Below are 19,623 nucleotides of genomic sequence, written 5' to 3'. Positions count from 1 at the left end.
AATCCGGCGGGGACTTCCCCCTCAGGATTCATAACAAACGCCGCACACGTGTAGAATTGGCGGGAATCCAAGTCGGATCTCCCGTCGCTTCTATGACGGCTCTGTCTCCATCGCGGCAATCCAGCTCGGCGCTGGCTCCCGCGATGGGGCTCGTATGTGCTCAATCTCGCCGAGAAATACAGCGAGATTGACACAAAATCGGGTTCACCTACTGTAAATGCAGTGGTGGCTGGGCCTGAGGCGGATAGCAGTTTGGCACATGTCCTTCCACCACCGAGGATTGCAGGGCGTTTCTCTTTGCCTCCTGTTGCTTCCTCCTCCTACTCCGCTTACTCATCCTCTACCGCCTTCTCATCCGGTCAGCGTAACACCTTCACCACCAACTTCAGCACAGCCAGGGGTAAACGACAGCAGGCAGTTTTAAAACTCATCTGTTTGGGGACGAACCCCACACCGCGCAGTAGCTGTGGACGGGCATTAAACAACAGACCGATGAGTGGTTGGTGTCAGTGAGTCTCAAACCCGGCATGGTGGTGTGCGATAATGGGTGAAATCTCGTAGTAGCTCTGGGACTAGCTGGTTTGATGCACATCCCTTGCCTGGCGCATGTGCTGAATTTGGTGGTGCAGAGGTTCCTTAAAAATGACCCCGATATGTCAGAGCTGCTGCAGAAAGTGCAGCACTTTGGGTGTTGTCATCCTGCTGCTGCTCACCTGTCAGCGCTGCAGCGTTACTTCAGCCTTCCCGCTCTCTGCTTCATATGCGACGTGTCCACAAGGTGGAACTCCACCTTGCACATGCTGGCCAGACTGTGCGAGCAGTATGTGTGGAGCAGTATGTGTGCACACGCCTACACGTACTGAATGATGGGTCTGCCCCCTTCAACTTCTGGGTCTCCAAATTGGGCACATGGCTTGATCTTGCCTTTTACGCCTTGGAGGTGCTGGCCTGCCCTGCAGTCAGTGTATCGTCTGAACGTGTCTTTAACACGGCAGGGGGCTTCATCACTGACAAGCGCAGCCGCCTGTCCACAGCCAGGGCCGTCTTTACCAAGGGGCAAAAGGGGCAGCTGCCCCGGGCCCAGTTGCTCCTGGGGGGCCCAAGGCAGCTGCTTCTTGAGCCCTGCTAGCCACTGCCCCGGGTGTCAGGCTGTCAGCTACACAGGGGGTGCTGCCATGCCATGCCTGCCGGCACTCCAGCCAGCAAACTGTGTCTGTGAGAGCTGTGAGTGCGATCTAGGACCTTAGATGACATCATCACCATGTGACCAGTAACCTAGCAGTATTACTGGTCACATGGCTATGAGGTCATCACAGGTCCTATCAGGAGTGTTGCAGGAGAAGTTTGCCTTAACTGTGGAGCTTTTTGTGTGAAGATTACATCAGAAAAAGGTGACAGGGGCTGTTATGCTAATATACTGTAAACTACTGTATAGTGGGGTGCTGTATACTGTGGGGGGCTGTATACTGTGGGGGGCCTGTATACTGACTGTGGGGGGGTTGTATACTGTGGGGGGCCTGTATACTGTGGGGGGGCTGTATACTGTGGGGGGCCTGTATACTGTGTGGGGCTGTATACTGTGGGGGGCTGTAAACTGTGTGGGGGGCCTGTATACTGTGGGGGGCCTGTATACTGTGGGGAGGCCTGTAGACTGGGGGGGCTGTATACTGTGTGGGGGGCTGTATACTGTGTGGGAGGTGGGCTGTATACTGTGTGGGGGCCTGTATACTATGTGGGGGGGCTGTATACTGTGTGGGGGCCTGTATACTGTGTGGGGGCCTGTATACTGTGGGGGGCCTGTATACTGTGGGGGGGCCTGTATACTGTGGGGGGGCTGTATACTGTGGGTGCTGTATATTGTGGAGTGCTATACTGCTGTACTGTATACTGTGGGTGGCTGTATACTGTGGGTGCTGTATAGTGTGGAGTGCTATACTGCTGTACTGTATAGTGTGGGGGCTGTATAGTGTGGGGTGCTGTATCGTGTATAGTTTGGGGTGCTGTATACGGTGAGGTGCTATACTGCTCTACTGTATACTGTGAGGTGTTGTATACTGTGGGGTACTGTATACTGTGGGCTGCTATACTGCTCTACTATATACTGTGGGGTACTGTATAGTGTGGGGTGCTATACTGCATAATGTGTGGTGCTGTATACTATAGGGTGCTATACTGCATACTGTGGGTTGCTGTATACTATAGGGTGCTATACTGCATACTGTGGGGTGCTGGGGTGCACTGTAACACTAGGGTGAGCCGAGCCCCGGTCTCCTTCCTGCAGAGCGGTGCCCACTTCCAGCCCTAGCCCAGCTGCCTAAAGCACTGATCCTGAGCCGCTGGAGTCTTCAGAACTGGAAGTATTTATATCACTGGACTCTACCAGATGTGTGGATTTTTTTGTGTGTGTTGTGGTGGAGGGCGTGATTGCCTGCTAAGGTGTGGGAAGGCGGGATCCAGGGGGCCCAAGTAAATTTTTGCCCAGGGTCCAATCAATATTAAAGACAGCCCTGTCCACAGCCAATGTGGACAAGCTCACGTTCATTAAAATGAACCAGGCATGGATCTCACAGGACTTGTATGTACCTTGTGCAGAATAGACATGTATACCAGCCTTACCCAGCCATTGTTATAATACAGCGTAATTGCTCATTGTTGCATTTTTGATACTTCCCACTCTTTTGGTGTGTACCATAATAAAAAAAATTAAAAAAAATGAAAATATAAAAAACTGTGTTGGCTAGAGATGGCCTTGCGGTTCGCCCGGCGGTCATTTCACGGCGAAATTTGCGTGTTCGCTATTCGCCGAACATGCGAACATATGGAGATATTTGCGCCTGCCATATTCTTTTACATTGTGAAGAACTTTGACCCATGACACATCCATCAGGTGGTACAGGACAGCCAATTGAGATGTTTCAGCACATGGACATACCCCCTACCTTATTAATAAACCTGATCTGGCCGCCATTTTACATTCAGAGTATTGCCAGTGTAGGGAGAGGTTGCTGTGTGGAGTTAGGGACACCAAACGCTAGCTAATAGGGCCACAAAAGTCTTTTTAAGGACTGGTATAGGTGTGCTATTGATAGGTGTGATACACAGAGGGGTGCGATATACTTATAATATACTTTTATAATGAGTCAAAAACACACAGATCTATATAATGAACACCTAGAAGTCAGGGGCCTAGGCGCTAGGGGCTTACTAGGAACATTAGGGTAAGGTTCCAGACGGGGTCGCTCTTATCAGGGCGGGTGGTCTGTGGTTAGACTATCAGGGCTAGAATAGCACCGCCCTGTAGGGCAATATTAGGGACAGTTCTTTGCCCACCCTGTCCTTCAATACCACATTATCATCTAGCCCAGGGATATATGTTTTTTGCTTTCCCTCCGGGATTCATGAATGTGCACTGGAACCCCCCGGATTGTGGTAGGACATATGGTTTCTGATTTGGTGCCGCCGAGCACTTGTTATTGCCTACCACATCTATGCTTTTTGCTTAACTTTAATATTTACATTTATTTTCATTTTGAGGGATATCTTTTTCATTCACACGTCCGCAAAATGGGTCCGCATCCGTTCCGCAATCTTGCAGAACGGGTGCAGACCCATTCATTTTCAATGGGGCCGGAATGTGCTGTCTGCATCTGCATTTGCGGATCCGCACTTCCTCATCCGTGCTTCCGTTTCCGCCCAAAAAAATAACATGTTCTATTATTGTCCGCAATTGCAGACAAGATTAGGCATTTTCTATTCTAGTGCCGGCGATGTGCGGTCCGCAAATTGCGGAATGCACATTGCCGCTGTCCATGTTTTGCAGATCCGCAAAACACTTACGAACGTGTGAATGGACCCTCATAGTAACATTATTAAAGGTTACATTTTAGCTTAATGTATATTCTAATGTATTGCCTTCCTTGTACAATGTTATAATATACAGGGTGGGCCATTTATATGGATACACCTTAATAAAATGGGAATGGTTGGTGATATTAACTTCCTGTTTGTGGCACATTAGTATATGTGAGGGGGGAAACTTTTCAAGATGGGTGGTGACCATGGCGGCCATTTTGAAGTCGGCCATTTTGAATCCAACTTTTGTTTTTTTCAATAGGAAGAGGGTCATGTGACGCATCAAACTTATTGGGAATTTCACAAGAAAAACAATGGTGTGCTTGGTTTTAACGTAACTTTATTCTTTCATGAGTTATTTACAAGTTTCTGACCACTTATAAAATGTGTTCAATGTGCTGCCCAATGTGTTGGATTGTCAATGCAACCCTCTTCTCCCATTCTTCACACACTGATAGCAACACCGCAGGAGAAATGCTAGCACAGGCTTCCAGTATCCGTAGTTTCAGGTGCTGCACATCTCGTATCTTCACAGCATAGACAATTGCCTTCAGATGACCCCAAAGATAAAAGTCTAAGGGGGTCAGATCGGGAGACCTTGGGGGCCATTCAACTGGCCCACGACAACCAATCCACTTTCCCAATGTTTTGGGGTGTACCCTAATTTAAAAAAAATAAAATAAATTAAAGCCAAAAACCAGTGTTGGCTGCCTCCTCCTCCTCCTCCACTGCCGCTTCCATCTACACCGCCACATCCACCGCCTGCTCAACCTCCTACTCCATATGGACCTCGTCCTCCTAGATCATGATTATTATTTTTTATTTTTATGTATTTTATGTTATTTAAAGTAATTTCCCTATCCACATTTAACCACATTTTGATGCCATTTGCAGCCCTCTAGCCCTTTCCATAAAATTTTATTTGCTATGTATTTTATGTTATTTTAAGTCATTTCCATATCCACATTTGTTTGCAGAGCACTTGCCATGCTCTTAGCCTCATTTTGCTGCCATTTGAAGCCCTCTAGCCCTTTGCATGACTTTCTTAGAGCCATTTTAGTGCTCAAAAATTTGGGTCCCCATTGACTTCAAGGGGATTCGGGGTCAAGTTCGGGTCTCGAACTCGAACTTTTTTGTGAAGTTCAGCCGAACCCGTCGAACCCGAACATCCAGGTGTCCGCTCAACTCTATTTGGAAGTGGACCATGGCTTTTGCTGTGGGATGCGACTAAGAAAATTTCAGGAAAGACCAACTGGAGCAGCTGAACTTTATTTGGGGTTAATCAGAGGCACTTTACATGATGGCAGGTTAATGCTGACTCCTATTTGACATAATTTCAAATGTAATTGCTTAATTATTAACACAGCTACATTCCCATTATGCAACCACATTTTTTTTTTTTTTCTTCCCTTCCCTTTTTTCAATTGAGTGGTACAGTTTATAGGTCACATTAAAGGTGGAAAAGTTCTGAAATGCTTTATCCTTGTCTCATTTTTTTACAGCACAGAAACCTGACATTTTAACAGGGGTGTGTAGACTTTTTATATCCACTGTGTGTGTATATATATATATACACTGCTCTAAAAAATAAAGGGAACACTTAAACAACACAATGTAACTCCAAGTCAATCACACTTCTGTGAAATCAAACTGTCCACTTAGGAAGCAACACTGAGTGACAATCAATTTCACATGCTGTTGTGCAAATGGGATAGACAACAGGTGGAAATTATAGGCAATTAGCAAGACACCCCCAATAAAGGAGTGGTTCTGCAGGTGGTGACCACAGACCACTTCTCAGTTCCTATGCTTCCTGGCTGATGTTTTGGTCACTTTTGAATGCTGGCGGTGCTTTCACCCTAGTGGTAGCATGAGACAGAGTCTACAACCCACACAAGTGGTTCAGGTAGTGCAGCTTATCCAGGATGGCACATCAATGCGAGCTGTGGCAAGAAGGTTTGCTGTGTCTGTCAGCGTAGTGTCCAGAGCATGGAGGCGCTACCAGGAGACAGGCCAGTACATCAGGAGACGTGGAGGAGGCCGTAGGAGGGCAACAACCCAGCAGCAGGACCGCTACCTCCGCCTTTGTGCAAGGAGGAACAGGAGGAGCACTGCCAGAGCCCTGCAAAATGACCTCCAGCAGGCCACAAATGTGCATGTGTCTGCTCAAACGGTCAGAAACAGACTCCATGAGGGTGATATGAGGGCCCGACGTCCACAGGTCGGGGTTGTGCTTACAGCCCAACACCGTGCAGGACGTTTGGCATTTGCCAGAGAACACCAAGATTGGCAAATTCGCCACTGGCGCCCTGAGCTCTTCACAGATGAATGCAGGTTCACACTGAGCACATGTGACAGACGTGACAGAGTCTGGAGACGCCGTGGAGTACGTTCTGCTGCCTGCAACATCCTCCAGCATGACCGGTTTGGCATTGGGTCAGTAATGGTGTGGGGTGGCATTTCTTTGGAGGGCCGCACAGCCCTCCATGTGCTTGCCAGAGGTAGCCTGACTGCCATTAGGTACCAAGATGAGATCCTCAGACCCCTTGTGAGACCATATGCTGGTGCGGTTGGCCCTGGGTTCCTCCTAATGCAAGACAATGCTAGACCTCATGTGGCTGGAGTGTGTCAGCAGTTCCTGCAAGACGAAGGCATTGATGCTATGGACTGGCCCGCCCGTTCCCCAGACCTGAATCCAATTGAGCACATCTGGGACATCATGTCTCGCTCTATCCACCAACGTCACGTTGCACCACAGACTGTCCAGGAGTTGGCAGATGCTTTAGTCCAGGTCTGGGAGGAGATCCCTCAGGAGACCGTCCGCCACCTCATCAGGAGCATGCACAGGCGTTGTAGGGAGGTCATACAGGCACGTGGAGGCCGCACACACTACTGAGCCTCATTTTGACTTGTTTTAAGGACATTACATCAAAGTTGGATCAGCCTGTAGTGTGTTTTTCCATATTAATTTTGAGTGTGACTCCAAATCCAGACCTCCATGGGTTTGATTTGCATTTTTTAATTTTTGGGTGATTTTGTTGTCAGCACATTCAACTATGTAAAGAACAAAGTATTTCAGAAGAATATTTAATTAATTCAGATCTAGGATGTGTTATTTTTGTGTTGCCTTTATTTTTTTGAGCAGTGTATATACATATATATTTATAATATCTGCCCTTTACATTTTCTCTTCTTTCATAATCCATTATTGATTTTGGCTTCCAAAACTGCATGCAGAAATCTGACTCTGTGGCCATACCCTTATTCTTTTACTGCAGAGACAGTTAGACTGCAGATGCTGCTGTGATCATATGATTTTGTGTACTAGAAAAATCACTTTACAGACACTGACACGGCTTGCAATTCCCTGTTAAAGGGGTTGTCCCATGATTAATGTTAGAAATGAAAATCAGACATCATATAGTACATGACAATTTCTCTGTAACAAAGCTAGAACCAACCCTGTACTTCACATGGATCCAGAGCTCTCCACATTCATTGCTTTGCTAGATTTATGTCAAGCTGGCAGCTCAAGGGGAGTGTCCTTTCTCAGAAGACATGTCTTTCTTATGTACCTCCTCCCTATCATAGCTTAGGAGGCAGTTGAAGGATGAAACTGAGCATGTGCGGCCATCTCAGTGAGCAGGATAAAGAAATAAGAAAAAGAACAAACAGCAGGTGGCGCTATACAGATAGATTGTATTGAGTAACTCGGTGACTGTACAAAATTTTTAATTATATGCAATTATATTCAGATCCAGGTGCTGGTTTGAAAACTGTAGAATATTTTTCGTGGGACAACTCCTTTAAGTTAAAATAGTCTAGTCATTTCAAATATATCTGCAGCAATTCAAGTTTCTTCTACTTTACCTCATAATTGAATGAATAAAGAACGTTAACCTAATACACAGCTTAGAACACATTCAAATTAGCACTGTGTCTGGTATTACATCTCTGCCCATCTAACTGAATGCAGCTGAGCTACAATTGTCCTACAATACCAGACACAGTACATATGTGAAGACTGAGCTATGCCTGATAAAAGATAAACATGCAGCAATCCCTTCACGCTCGTGATCAGTCTGGATAGCTGAAGTTGAACCAGTGGCATATCCTAGAAATATGCCATCAATAACCTTATAAGTATATTTTTACTAAAGGTAAGGGTAGTATTTTAACTTTTTTTTTTTTAAGTTGCTTGTATGCTTTATTGCTTTCTGGATGTTATAAATAGAGAGGCAATTCAAGATTCTATTTCAATTACATGCTCTACCAATCAAGATTTACCTACAGGCTTTTTTTCGTCATCCATACATAGAGGTTCTGTTAAAATCAACTGGATGAGTTTGAATGTGATGGAATAATTATCATGGATATAAAAATATTTCAGAGAATGGAAAGTAAATCTCCAGACTTTTCAAAGCTGTCATCATGATTAATGTATACTCCATGTTATGTAACTGTCTCTTATAAAAATCATTTTAATTGCAATGCACTGTGAACTTTATAACAGTCAATCTTGTAATTCTCCTTTATAAATGACATATTAATTGTACTTATTTTGTGCTTTTACTATTTTCACACATTTTGTCAGCATATACACTGCCTGTCCAAAATAAAAGTCGCCACCTGGATTTAACTAAGCAAATAGTTATGAACCTCCTATTGGATTATTACTGCATGGGCGATTATCTTTCAGCTGGCAATAAGTAATTTAACCCCAACTGGTGCAATGAGTTTCTTCTCATTTCTTAAACAACCATGTCGAAAGACACATCTCGTGGTCGTGGAAAAGATGTTAGTCTGTTTGGGAAGGGTCAAATCATTGGCATGCATCAAGCAGAGAAAACATCTAAGGAGATTTCAGAAACTACTAAAAATGGGTTAAGAACTGTCCAACGCATTATTAAAAACTGGAAGGATAGTGGGGATCCATCGTATTTGAGGAAAAAAATTGGCAGGATAAAAATCCTGAATCGAAGAAAAACAACAGTAGAACTCAGGGCTATGTTTAATAGTGAAATTAAGAGCATTTCCACACGCACAATCCGAAGAGAACTCAAGGGATTGGGACTGAACAGCTGTGTAGCTGTAAGAAAACCACTAATCAGTGAGGAAAACCAGAAAAAAGGCTTCAATTTGCTAGGGAGCATAAAGATTGGACTCTGGATCAATGGAAGAAGGTCATGTGTTCTGATGAGTCAAGATTTACCCTGTTCCAGAGTTATGGGTGCATCAGGGTAAGAAGAGAGGCAGATGAAGTGATGCACCCATCATGCCTAGTGCCTACCGTACAAGCCTGTGTGGGCAGTGCTATGATCTGGGGTTGCTGCAGTTCGTCAGGTCTAGGTTCAGCAACAGTATGTGCTCCAAGAATGAGGTCAGCTGACTACCTGAACATACTGAATGACCAGGTTATTCCATCAATGGATTTTTTCTTCCCTGATGGCACGGCCATATTCCAAGATGACAATGCCATAATTCATCGGGCTCAAATTGTGAAAGAGTGGTTCAGGGAGATTGGCCACCACAGAGTCCCAGACCTTAACCCCATTGAGAATCTTTGGGATGTGCTGGAGAAAGCTTTGCGCAGCAGTCAGACTCTACCATCGTCAACGCAAGATCTTGGTGAAAAATTAATGCAACACTGGATGGAAATAAATCTTGTGACATTGCAGAAGCTTATCGAAACAATGCCACAGCAAATGCGTGCCGTAATCAAAGCTAAAGGCGGTCCAACGAAATATTAGAGTGTGTGACCATTTTCTTTTTGGACAGGCAGTGTATTTTTATGGCTTGTTATACTTTTTGAGATTAATCCCTTAGTGAACGGTCTATTTTGCACTTTAGGGACCAATCCATTTTTTTGTTTCTTCATTGTCAGATTCCAAGAGCTATAACTGTTTATGTTTGTGGGACAAGTTGTAGTTTTAAATGACACAAATGTGGGGAACATGTTACTATGTGATTCGTTTTTATTTACTCTTTCTGGGAGAAATTTAAAAAAATACACTTCTGCTGTTGACATTTTACATTTTAAAAGTTGTTTTAAAATGTGTGATATTGCTTTATAGTATTTTTTAATTTTTATCTTTTTGCAGAATTCATTTTGTGGGATACTTAGCATAATAACATTATTCTCTGGACCAGTACAATTACAGAAATGACAAATATATGTATTTTTTTAAGTCTTAGGCTGGGTTCACACTTGAGCGTTTTACAGCGCGTTCAAACGCGCTGTAAAACGCTCAACACATGAAAACCAATGCTTCCCTATGGCCCTGGTTCTCACTTGAGCGTTTTACAGCGCTGAAAAACGCGCTGTAAAACGCCCTACGCTCAAACAAGTACTTGAGCTTCTTTGGGGCGTTTTGACGCGCGTTTGTGGCCATAGGACATTGCAGTCAATCACACAAACGCGCGTCAAACGCGCGTTTACTATTGCAAAAAACGCTCATCAAAAACGCGCGTTAAACGCGCATATCAAAGACGCTCAGGTCTGAACCCAGCCTTAGGGTACTTTCACACTAGCGTTGTTAGAATCCGGCAGCCAGTTCCGGCAACGGAACTGCCGGATCCTGCAAGCCGTGTACAAATGGATAGCTTTTTCTTTTGGATCCGTTAGGCGGATCCGGTGATATACCGGATCCGTCTCATCTGGTATCATCCAGAATAATAGATCCGATATTTTAATTTTTTAAAAGATCAAAAGCCCGGCGCATGTGCAGACCGGAAAACCAGATCCGTCGATGCAGCAATTTCCGGAACATTTGGTAGGGGATCTGGCATTAATACAGCTCTATGGAAATTTATGCCGGATCCAGCAAGTGCGGTATTGTTCCAGGATTTTGGCTGGAAAAAATACCGCAGCATGCTGCAGTATTTTGTCCGGTCAAATACCGTACAACGGACGAAACGGAAGAAATCCTGATGCATACTGATACAGATTGCTTTCCATTCAGAATGCATAAGGACAAAACTGATGTGTTTTTTTCCGGTATTGAGACCCTTTACCGGATTTCAATACCGGAAAAGAATAACGCTAGTATGAAAGTACCCTTACTATATTTGAACAATAAAATTCCATTAAAAAAAGAATTGCTATAACCCCAGCCCCGTAACTTAAAAAAAAAAAAATTCTTTAAACAAAGTTGTTAGGGGGCTTTATTTTTTGTTACACAACAGTAGTTTTCATTGGTGCCATTTTGAGAGTACATTTCGATCCAGAGGATAGGTCATCAGTATTTAAGTCTCAGAAAACCCCTTTAAATTCTTATTTTAACAGCTTATTAGTATTACAACGGGACTTTGAGATGAGATTATTTGATAGCTTCCGTAATACAGTTATACAATCCAATACAGTGTTTTATACTGTCAGTAGGAAACTATCAGGCAATCTATAGGGCTGTGCCACTACCATGGTCTAATAGGCATTTACAGAAGGCAAACTTGGGGACATTCATTAGACCTCTGGCTGGCATGTAAAGGCCTTGGCAGCCCACAATCACATTCATGGGGTGTGGCGATGGGTAACAGAAGGAGCCCCTTCCCTCTGAAACCACTTAGATGCCATAGTCATTATTGACTGCAATATGTAGGTGGTAAAGGGGTTTGTGCTAGTATTAAATGTTATTTTAAAATAATTCAGCATGAAAACTAGCTCCATTTGTGAGATATTATCTTTATTTCATTATAATGCCCGAACATGTTCTATTTTTTTATGGTGCGGACCGATCACAGACCCATTCAAGTTGACTAGGTCTCGATCCATCCCGGCCACCGCACGGATGTTGCCCGTGCATTGGGGACCGCAAATTGCATGAGGCCTTATAGGAAGAGCACTGCAGCAGAAAAAACACACCGCCTGATTAGTGACAGTTACATTGAGATACCTGTAGCAGAAAGGATATGCACAATAAGTTTTCAGACTGAAATAAATCTAGCAGATCATTTGGAACAATGAATGGGGAGATCTCTGGATCCATGTGAGGTGTATGAATGGTTGTAGCTTTTTTTTTTTTTTAAGAGATTGTGGTGCACTATAATATATGCTTTTTATTTTTTTTAAATCAGTCATGGCATAACCCATTTAAGTAGCTGGGATTGGAGGTTTCTATGATCCTGGCTATTAGACCAGGTTCCTACCTGTCACTAGTGCCTGGAACAGGACCTTCATGCCAGGTTAAATCTGCACTACTATAAAAAGGTGTACAGGAAGTGCAGGTTTGAATCTCCTTAGTAACTTTTGTAAAAACATGTATGGGCAGTCCCTAATGGGTTAATATCTGTATGTGTATTATTTATATTCCATCCTGATTTATTTGAGTTTTATTTCAGTCTTTTCTCTGCCTGTGATCACGTAGTATAAATCAACACTCTTTAGAGGAAAATAACATGTTCCAGAATGCCTGATTGTAAAATGAAGAGATAAGTGTTAAATTACGTTGAAAAGAACCCACTTGCTCATCTGCTAGGAAGTACTTATTTGAGATGATGCTTCAACTTGACAAAAGTAAATTTCTTTCTTGATTGTCACATTTTAATTAAATTCCCTGGCCAGACATACTTTTCTATCAATGAGATAAAGTATATACTGTAACATCTGTGATACTTTAGAAAAAATTATGCTTACCTGATATTTTACCAAGTACAAGAGAATGGATTGTATTGAACTTTGTGCCAGAACTGAGAATGAATTGCTCAGATCCATATTGGTTAACCTAGAGGAACATCCAGCAAAAGAATAATGAAATCATTTTTCAGTGGATAAGGCATTAAATGTATATAGATGTATTACATTTACAAAATCCAAATGTTGCCAACAAATTTATTGGTATGCTCTGCATGAAATTCTTGTGAACATAACATAATGCACTTCCTATACTGTATATACAATGAGATATACAGTATTTAATGAACAAATACTAGCTGATAATCAGTGTCCCATATTAATCAATCTACGTTCAAAATTTTAGTGGAAATAATGGTGTACAGTACATTGTGTGCTTGTAATTAGCAAAAGGGGTTGTCTTGCACATACTCCTACCTCATCCCTTTATTAACAAAACATGGCAAATGTTTATTTGGTGGCTTCAACATCTGCATTTACTTTTTAAATAGGTATTTTCCTAATAAAAATAATCCTTTATGTATGATTTTTTTTTAAGAACCAAATTAAAAACAATTATAGCTTTCAAATTCTTAGATAAAGAAAAGGTGAAAGAGAACATCGTCTAGTCTTGAACTGGTTAAACAAAGCATTTATATTGGCTGTTTGGCTAGATATTTGATGGTCCTGTGATTGCTCTTGGCCAAGACATCTTGCAAGATAACAGTCACTTTAAGGGCTCATGCACACGACCGTTGTTGTTTTGCGGTCTGTTTTTCACTGATCCGTTGTTCCGTATCTGAGGTTTTTTTTCTACGATTTAAGTCCTCTTCCGTTCCGTTATTCCATAAAACATATCCGTATAGTTTCCGTATGCAATCGGTTTTTTGCGGATCGGAAACGGAAACAGTAACTTATTAATCAAACACATGAGCAATATGGACTGGGCATAGCATTTTGGATCCACAAAATACGTATGAAATACGGATGTGTTCTGTGTGCGTTCAGTATTTTTTGCAGACCCATTGACTTGAATGGGGTCTCGGACCATGATTTGTGGACAATAATAGGACATGAACTACTTTTTTGCAGAACAGAAATACGGAACAGAAACAGAATGCACACGGAGTACCTTCCGTTGTTTTTGCGGACCCATTGAAGTGAATGGTTCCGCATACGGTCTGCAAAAAAAAAAAAAGAAAAGGAAGCGAAAATAAAAAAACTTTGTGTGCATGAGCCCTAACTCACACTTCTACCTCCACTTACACCTACTTACTGCCTCTTTGATGATTTATTAAGACCATCCAGTGCCTCTACAGACTGCTGGTTACTTAGCTAGAGTAATTAGCTTGTGTTTCCTGATCAATCCATATGGATTACACCACTTAAAAAAAAAATACTACAGTCCTGATCAAAAGTTTAAGACTACTTGAAAAATGGCAAAAAATCGTATTTAGCATGGCTGCATCTTAACAAGGTTCCAAGTAGAGCTTCAACATGCAACAAGAAGAAATGGGAGTGAGACAAAACATTTTTTGAGCATTAAATTTAATGAAAACAACGAATAAACTGAAACAGGCTGTTTTTCAGCTGATCAAAAGTTTAGGACCACACCTCCAAAAATCCCCTAAACCCCCCCAAAATAGAAATCCAACTTCCAAACATGAACTCAGTAATGAGTAGCTCCGCAGTTATTGTTTATCACTTAAAAAATTTGTTTCGGGATGCTTGATGCAAGCGTTTCCATGAGGTGAGTGGGAACATTTCTCCAAATGGTGAAGACGGCCGCACGAAGGCCATCTACTGTCTGGAACTGTTGTCCATTTTTGTAAACTTCCCTTGCCATCCATCCCCAAAGGTTCTCAATTGGATTTAGATCAGGGGAACACACAGGATGGGCCAAAAGAGTGATGTTATTCTACTGGAAGAAGTCCCTTGTCCTGCGGGCATTGTGTACTGTAGCGTTGTCCTGTTGAAAAACCCAGTCGTTACCACACAGACGAGGGCCCTCAGTCATAAGGAATGCTCTCTGCAACATCTGGACATAGCCAGCGGCCGTTTGACGCCCCTGCACTTCCTGGAGCTCCATTGTTCCACTGAAGGAAAAAGCACCCAGACCATTATGGCGCCCCCTCCACTGTGGCGCGTAGAAAACATCTCAGGTGGGATCTGCTTGTCATGCCAGTAACGTTGGAAACCATCAGGACCATCAAGGTTAAATTTTTTCTCATCGGAGAATAAAACTTTCTTCCACCTTTGAATGTCCCATGTTTGGTGCTCTCTTGCAAAGTCCAAACGAGCAGTTCTGTGGCGTTCAAGGAGACGAGGTCTTTGAAGACGTTTTTTGTTTTTGAAGCCCTCCAGTCTCAGATGCCATCTGATGGTTATGGGGCTGCAGTCAGCACCAGTAAGGGCCTTAATTTGGGTCGAGGATTGTCCAGTGTCTTGACGGACAGCCAATTGGATCCTCCGGCTCAGTGCTGATGAAATTTTTTTGGGTCTTGCACTTGACTTTTTTGTTCCATAACCCTCAGGATCATTTAAGAAATTCCAAATGACTGTCTTACTGCGTCCCACCTCAGCAGCGATGGCACGCTGTCAGAGACCCTGCTTATGCAGTTCAACAACCCGACCACGTTCAAAAAGGGAGAGTTTTTTTGCCTTTGCCATCACAACGTGTGACTACCTGACAGGAAATGACAATGAATCCACATCTTTGCACAGATTTGGCCTTTTAAAGGCATGTGGTCCTAAAATTTTGATTAGCTGAAAAACAGCCTGTTTCAGTTTATTCGTTGTTTTCATTAAATTGAATGCTCAAAAATTTTTTTGCCTCACTCCCATTTCGTCTTATTGCAGGTTGAAGCTCTACTTGGAACCTTGTTAAGATCCAGCCATGCTAAATATGATTTTTTGCCATTTTTCAAGTGGTCTTAAACTTTTGATCAGGACTGTATGTAGGGGTTACTGACTTAGTTACTTAATAAGGAGCTACTGACTGAAAAATATGGAAACATATTTTGACAGTGATTAAATAGTACAATAAATAAAATAATAATAATAATAACAGAGAATAATAATAATAATAATAAAATGAATTGACTTTGATCCAAATTTCAGGAAAATATTTGCTGCAAAGGTGAATTTCCTTGCACTTCATGGTAACGAATCAATTCCCCTTGAAATGGCGATAAAAAAAAAAACATAATCACCTCATCCATTTTCATGCAAAGAGGCTATCGTGACCATCTTGAATGTATAAATCACATGATATCTCACGCAGGGTGACATATGACTTCACTGCATCTGACCAGCGTGATATCATCATGTCACTGAGATTTTGCACAGTGTCTTAAATCAAGATGGCCATGACAGCCTATACGCAAGCAAATAGATAAGGTGAGCATTTTTTTTTTTACCCAGATTAATCCCTCAGTTAATCAGCGATTACCGATGAACAAGGCATCTGAGGGGTTCAATGACGGGGGGCAGCGAGATGCCGTTCCCCATCATTGTGCCAGCTACATACAAAGAAATGCACTTTGTTATAAAGTAATTCGTCACAAATCAAATTTCTTTGTGAAATTTGGCGAAGCAGACACATTTTTCATAACTTTGCTAATCTCTAATAATAATAATAATAATAAAAAATAATAATTCCAGGTTTAATACCTCCACAGATAAGATATCTTGTTTTCTCAGAATTGAGAGTCTGTGCAGATGACCATCAGCTAGATTTTTAGAATTGATGGTGAAAATATCAGGATCATGATAATAATTCAATTTGTACCCGATTTGCAAACTTCCTAAAAAAGAAAAAGGACATAGACAAGAAATAAATAAAAAAATATATAAAACATTTTATGTGCTTTAAAAATAAATACAATATATAGGGGAAAATAACTCCTTAAGTCAATATCTGACAGCAATACTAGGAGACATTTTTGAGTAGGAGGTCAAATATTATCATTACATGTGACAGCATGTTTTCTTAACAAGCTTTGCCTCTAATGCCACCAGATGTAAGGCAGCTAGCCTATAAATCAATATTAAGCTCTTAAAATAAGCCTTGAGACATGACTTGGATATTAAATAAGCCAGCAACTCATCTGCAGACAGCTGTTTCGGGTTGATTGCCCCTCATCAGTGCAGCTACATTCACTGCACTGATGAGGGGCAATCAACCCGAAACAGCTTTCTGCAGATGAGTTGCTGGCTTATTTAATATCCAAGTCATGTCTCAAGGCTTATTTTAAGAGCTGAATATTGACTTATAGGATAGCTGCCTTACATCTAGTGGCATTAGAGGCAAAGCTTGTTAAGAGCTCATTTGCATTTCTTCCCTCCCAGAATTCCAGAGGAGCATGTATGGCCTATAAGTCTCCTCACACTGATTAAGGTGCTCTATCCCTAAGGAGAGTTAGTTCCCCCCAGCATAAGTTTTGATACACTGTGTCTGGTAATTCTAATTCAGTAGTAGTATTGAAGAAACCAGATGCTACGAAGAGTTGGTAAAAGGAATTGTGTCACCAAAAATGTTATCTTCCAGTTAAAACCACATAACAATACATCTCCTTTTTTCTAATTCCTGAACATGATTATGGGGGCTGCCATCTTTCAGGAGCTGTTCTTAACAGCATTAAGAAAGCATTAAGAAAATTGGTTTATGGCAGCCCCATGGGCTAGTGTAAAGTAAAACTGGTTTCATTGCCCATAGCAACCAGATCTTGCCTTTTATTTTTTAGAACTCCTTTGGAAAACGAAAGGTAAAATCTGATTGATTGCTATGGGCAACTAAGCCAGTTTTACTTTACACCAGTTTGATAAATCTCCCACAATGTTCTGACTGCATTGACATGAGAGACCTTTCTAAAATATGCTTTGTGACCTGTGCAGAGGTCATTGTAGAAGGAAGGAATAGATAAGCTTTCACGATATCCTATTGTGAATGGTGGATCCTATTTTATCTATACACAGAGGTGATATCATTAAAAGCAGGATTAGAATGATAGATAAGCAGGTAACTGCAGTAAAGTGATCTATACAGGCCAAGAAGTGGCGCCTATTATTAAGCTTAGTGGTCAGTGCAAGGTTTTATGTTTTTTGTTTAAATATAGATACTGACATGAAAATAAAAAATAACTTAATAAAACATTCTTTAAAAATATATTTAACATAAAAACTTTTCTGATGACACATTCTTTTTAAAGCTAGACGGAAGCATTATATAGTATATAAGTGTCACTTGAATAATAAAGTAAATCTTATTATTGAAATAATTGTCTGATTGGATTGAACACCTGAAAGCGTAAGGATGGGGTTCAGATCTGATGGATTTGCTGCATATTTTCAGTGAAGATTCACACTTTAAATCTGTGGCAACTATCTATGACAACTTACAGTACAATACATAAAGTATTAATGGAGTTTCCAAAAACCTCATTTACAAGTATAAAAAAAAACTATGGATGTTAGATAATGCTGCAGATATTACCACATATAATACTGTCATTGTATTGAATACAAATTTTTGTTAAAGATTGCTATGGATCTACTCCAAAAGCCAAGGTGCATATTTTTACCTTAAACCAGCCATTTTTATTTTGTACTTGTTAATCTCTTTCTTTATTTTAATCAGTTAAACATAATTTGTACATTATATATACTTAGATATATATAATCACATTATATGCATGCAGAAGACTCACAGGTACTCAAGGAGAAAGATTAAAATTATAATTAATGATCAGAAATCTTAGGCCTGTACTACACCAACAGATTATCTGATATACAGTCAGGTCCATAAATATTGGGACATCGACACAATTCTAACATTTTTGGCTCTATACACCACCACAATGGATTTGAAATGAAACAAACAAGATGTGCTTTAACTGCAGACTGTCAGCTTTAATTTGAGGGTATTTACATCCAAATCAGGTGAACGTGTAGGAATTACAACAGTTTGCATATGTGCCTCCCACTTGTCAAGGGACCAAAAGTAATGGGACAGAATAATAATAATCATAAATCAAACTTTCACTTTTTAATACTTGGTTGCAAATCCTTTGCAGTCAATTACAGCCTGAAGTCTGGAACGCATAGACATCACCAGACACTGGGTTTCATCCCTGGTGATGCTCTGCCAGGCCTCTACTGCAACCGTCTTCAGTTCCTGCTTGTTCTTTGGGCATTTTCCCTTCAGTTTTGCTCAATCGGGTTCAGGTCAGGTGATTGACTTGGCCATTGCATAACATTCCACTTCTTTCCCTTAAAAAACTCTTTGGTTGCTTTTGCAGTATGCTTGTCCATCTGCACTGTGAAGCGCCGTCCAATGAGTTCTGAAGCATTTGGCTGAATATGAGCAGATAATATTGCCCGAAACACTTCAGAATTCATCCTGCTGCTTTTGTCAACAGTCACATCATCAATAAATACAAGAGAACCAGTTCCATTGGCAGCCATACATGCCCACGCCATGACACTACCACCACCATGCTTCACTGATGAGGTGGTATGCTTAGGATCATGAGCAGTTCCTTTCATTCTCCATACTCTTCTCTTCCCATCACTCTGGTACAAGTTGATCTTGGTCTCATCTGTCCATAGGATGTTGTTCTAGAACTGTGAAGGCTTTTTTAGATGTTGTTTGGCAAACTCTAATCTGGCCTTCCTGATTTTGAGGTTCACCAATGGTTTACATCTTGTGGTGAACCCTCTGTATTCACTCTGGTGAAGTCTTCTCTTGATTGTTGACTTTGACACACATACACCTACCTCCTGGAGAGTGTTCTTGATCTGGCCAACTGTTGTGAAGGGTGTTTTCTTCACCAGGGAAAGAATTCTTCGGTCATCCACCACAGTTGTTTTCCTTGATCTACCGGGTCTTTTGGTGTTGCTGAGCTCAACGGTGCATTCCTTCTTTTTAATAATGTTCCAAACAGTTGTTTTGGCCACGCCTAATGTTTTCGCTATCTCTCTGATGGGTTTGCTTTGTTATTTCAGCCTAATGATGGCTTGCTTCACTGATAGTGACAGCTCTTTGGATCTCATCTTGAGAGTTGACAGCATCAGATTCCAAATGCAAATAGCACACTTGAAATGAACTCTGGACCTTTTATCTGCTCATTGTAATTGGGATAATGAGGGAATAACACACACCT

General features: G+C 41.6%; 1 protein-coding gene across 4 annotated transcripts in view; it reads right to left on the bottom strand.

Moving 5' to 3' along the window:
- LOC120989087 (contactin-associated protein-like 4) overlaps positions 1-19,623 on the bottom strand; it is a 434,442-nt gene that overhangs the window by 47,249 nt on the left and 367,570 nt on the right. For 3 of the 4 annotated variants that reach the window (XM_040416966.1, XM_040416969.1, XM_040416968.1), the window contains 2 exons: positions 16,133-16,266; positions 12,485-12,572 (listed from right to left, as the gene is read on the bottom strand). In XM_040416966.1, the coding sequence (XP_040272900.1) occupies positions 12,485-12,572; positions 16,133-16,266 (222 nt within the window). Of the gene's footprint in view, positions 1-2,352; positions 2,377-12,484; positions 12,573-16,132; positions 16,267-19,623 lie in introns of all 4 variants that reach the window. The other variant, XM_040416967.1, reaches the window with a different exon arrangement.

The sequence above is a fragment of the Bufo bufo genome, chromosome 2 (genome assembly GCF_905171765.1).
Source record: "Bufo bufo chromosome 2, aBufBuf1.1, whole genome shotgun sequence".
NCBI classification, from domain to species: domain Eukaryota; kingdom Metazoa; phylum Chordata; class Amphibia; order Anura; family Bufonidae; genus Bufo; species Bufo bufo.
Note: the sequence above shows the minus strand (reverse complement) of the source record. Positions and strands in the feature narration are given on the sequence as shown.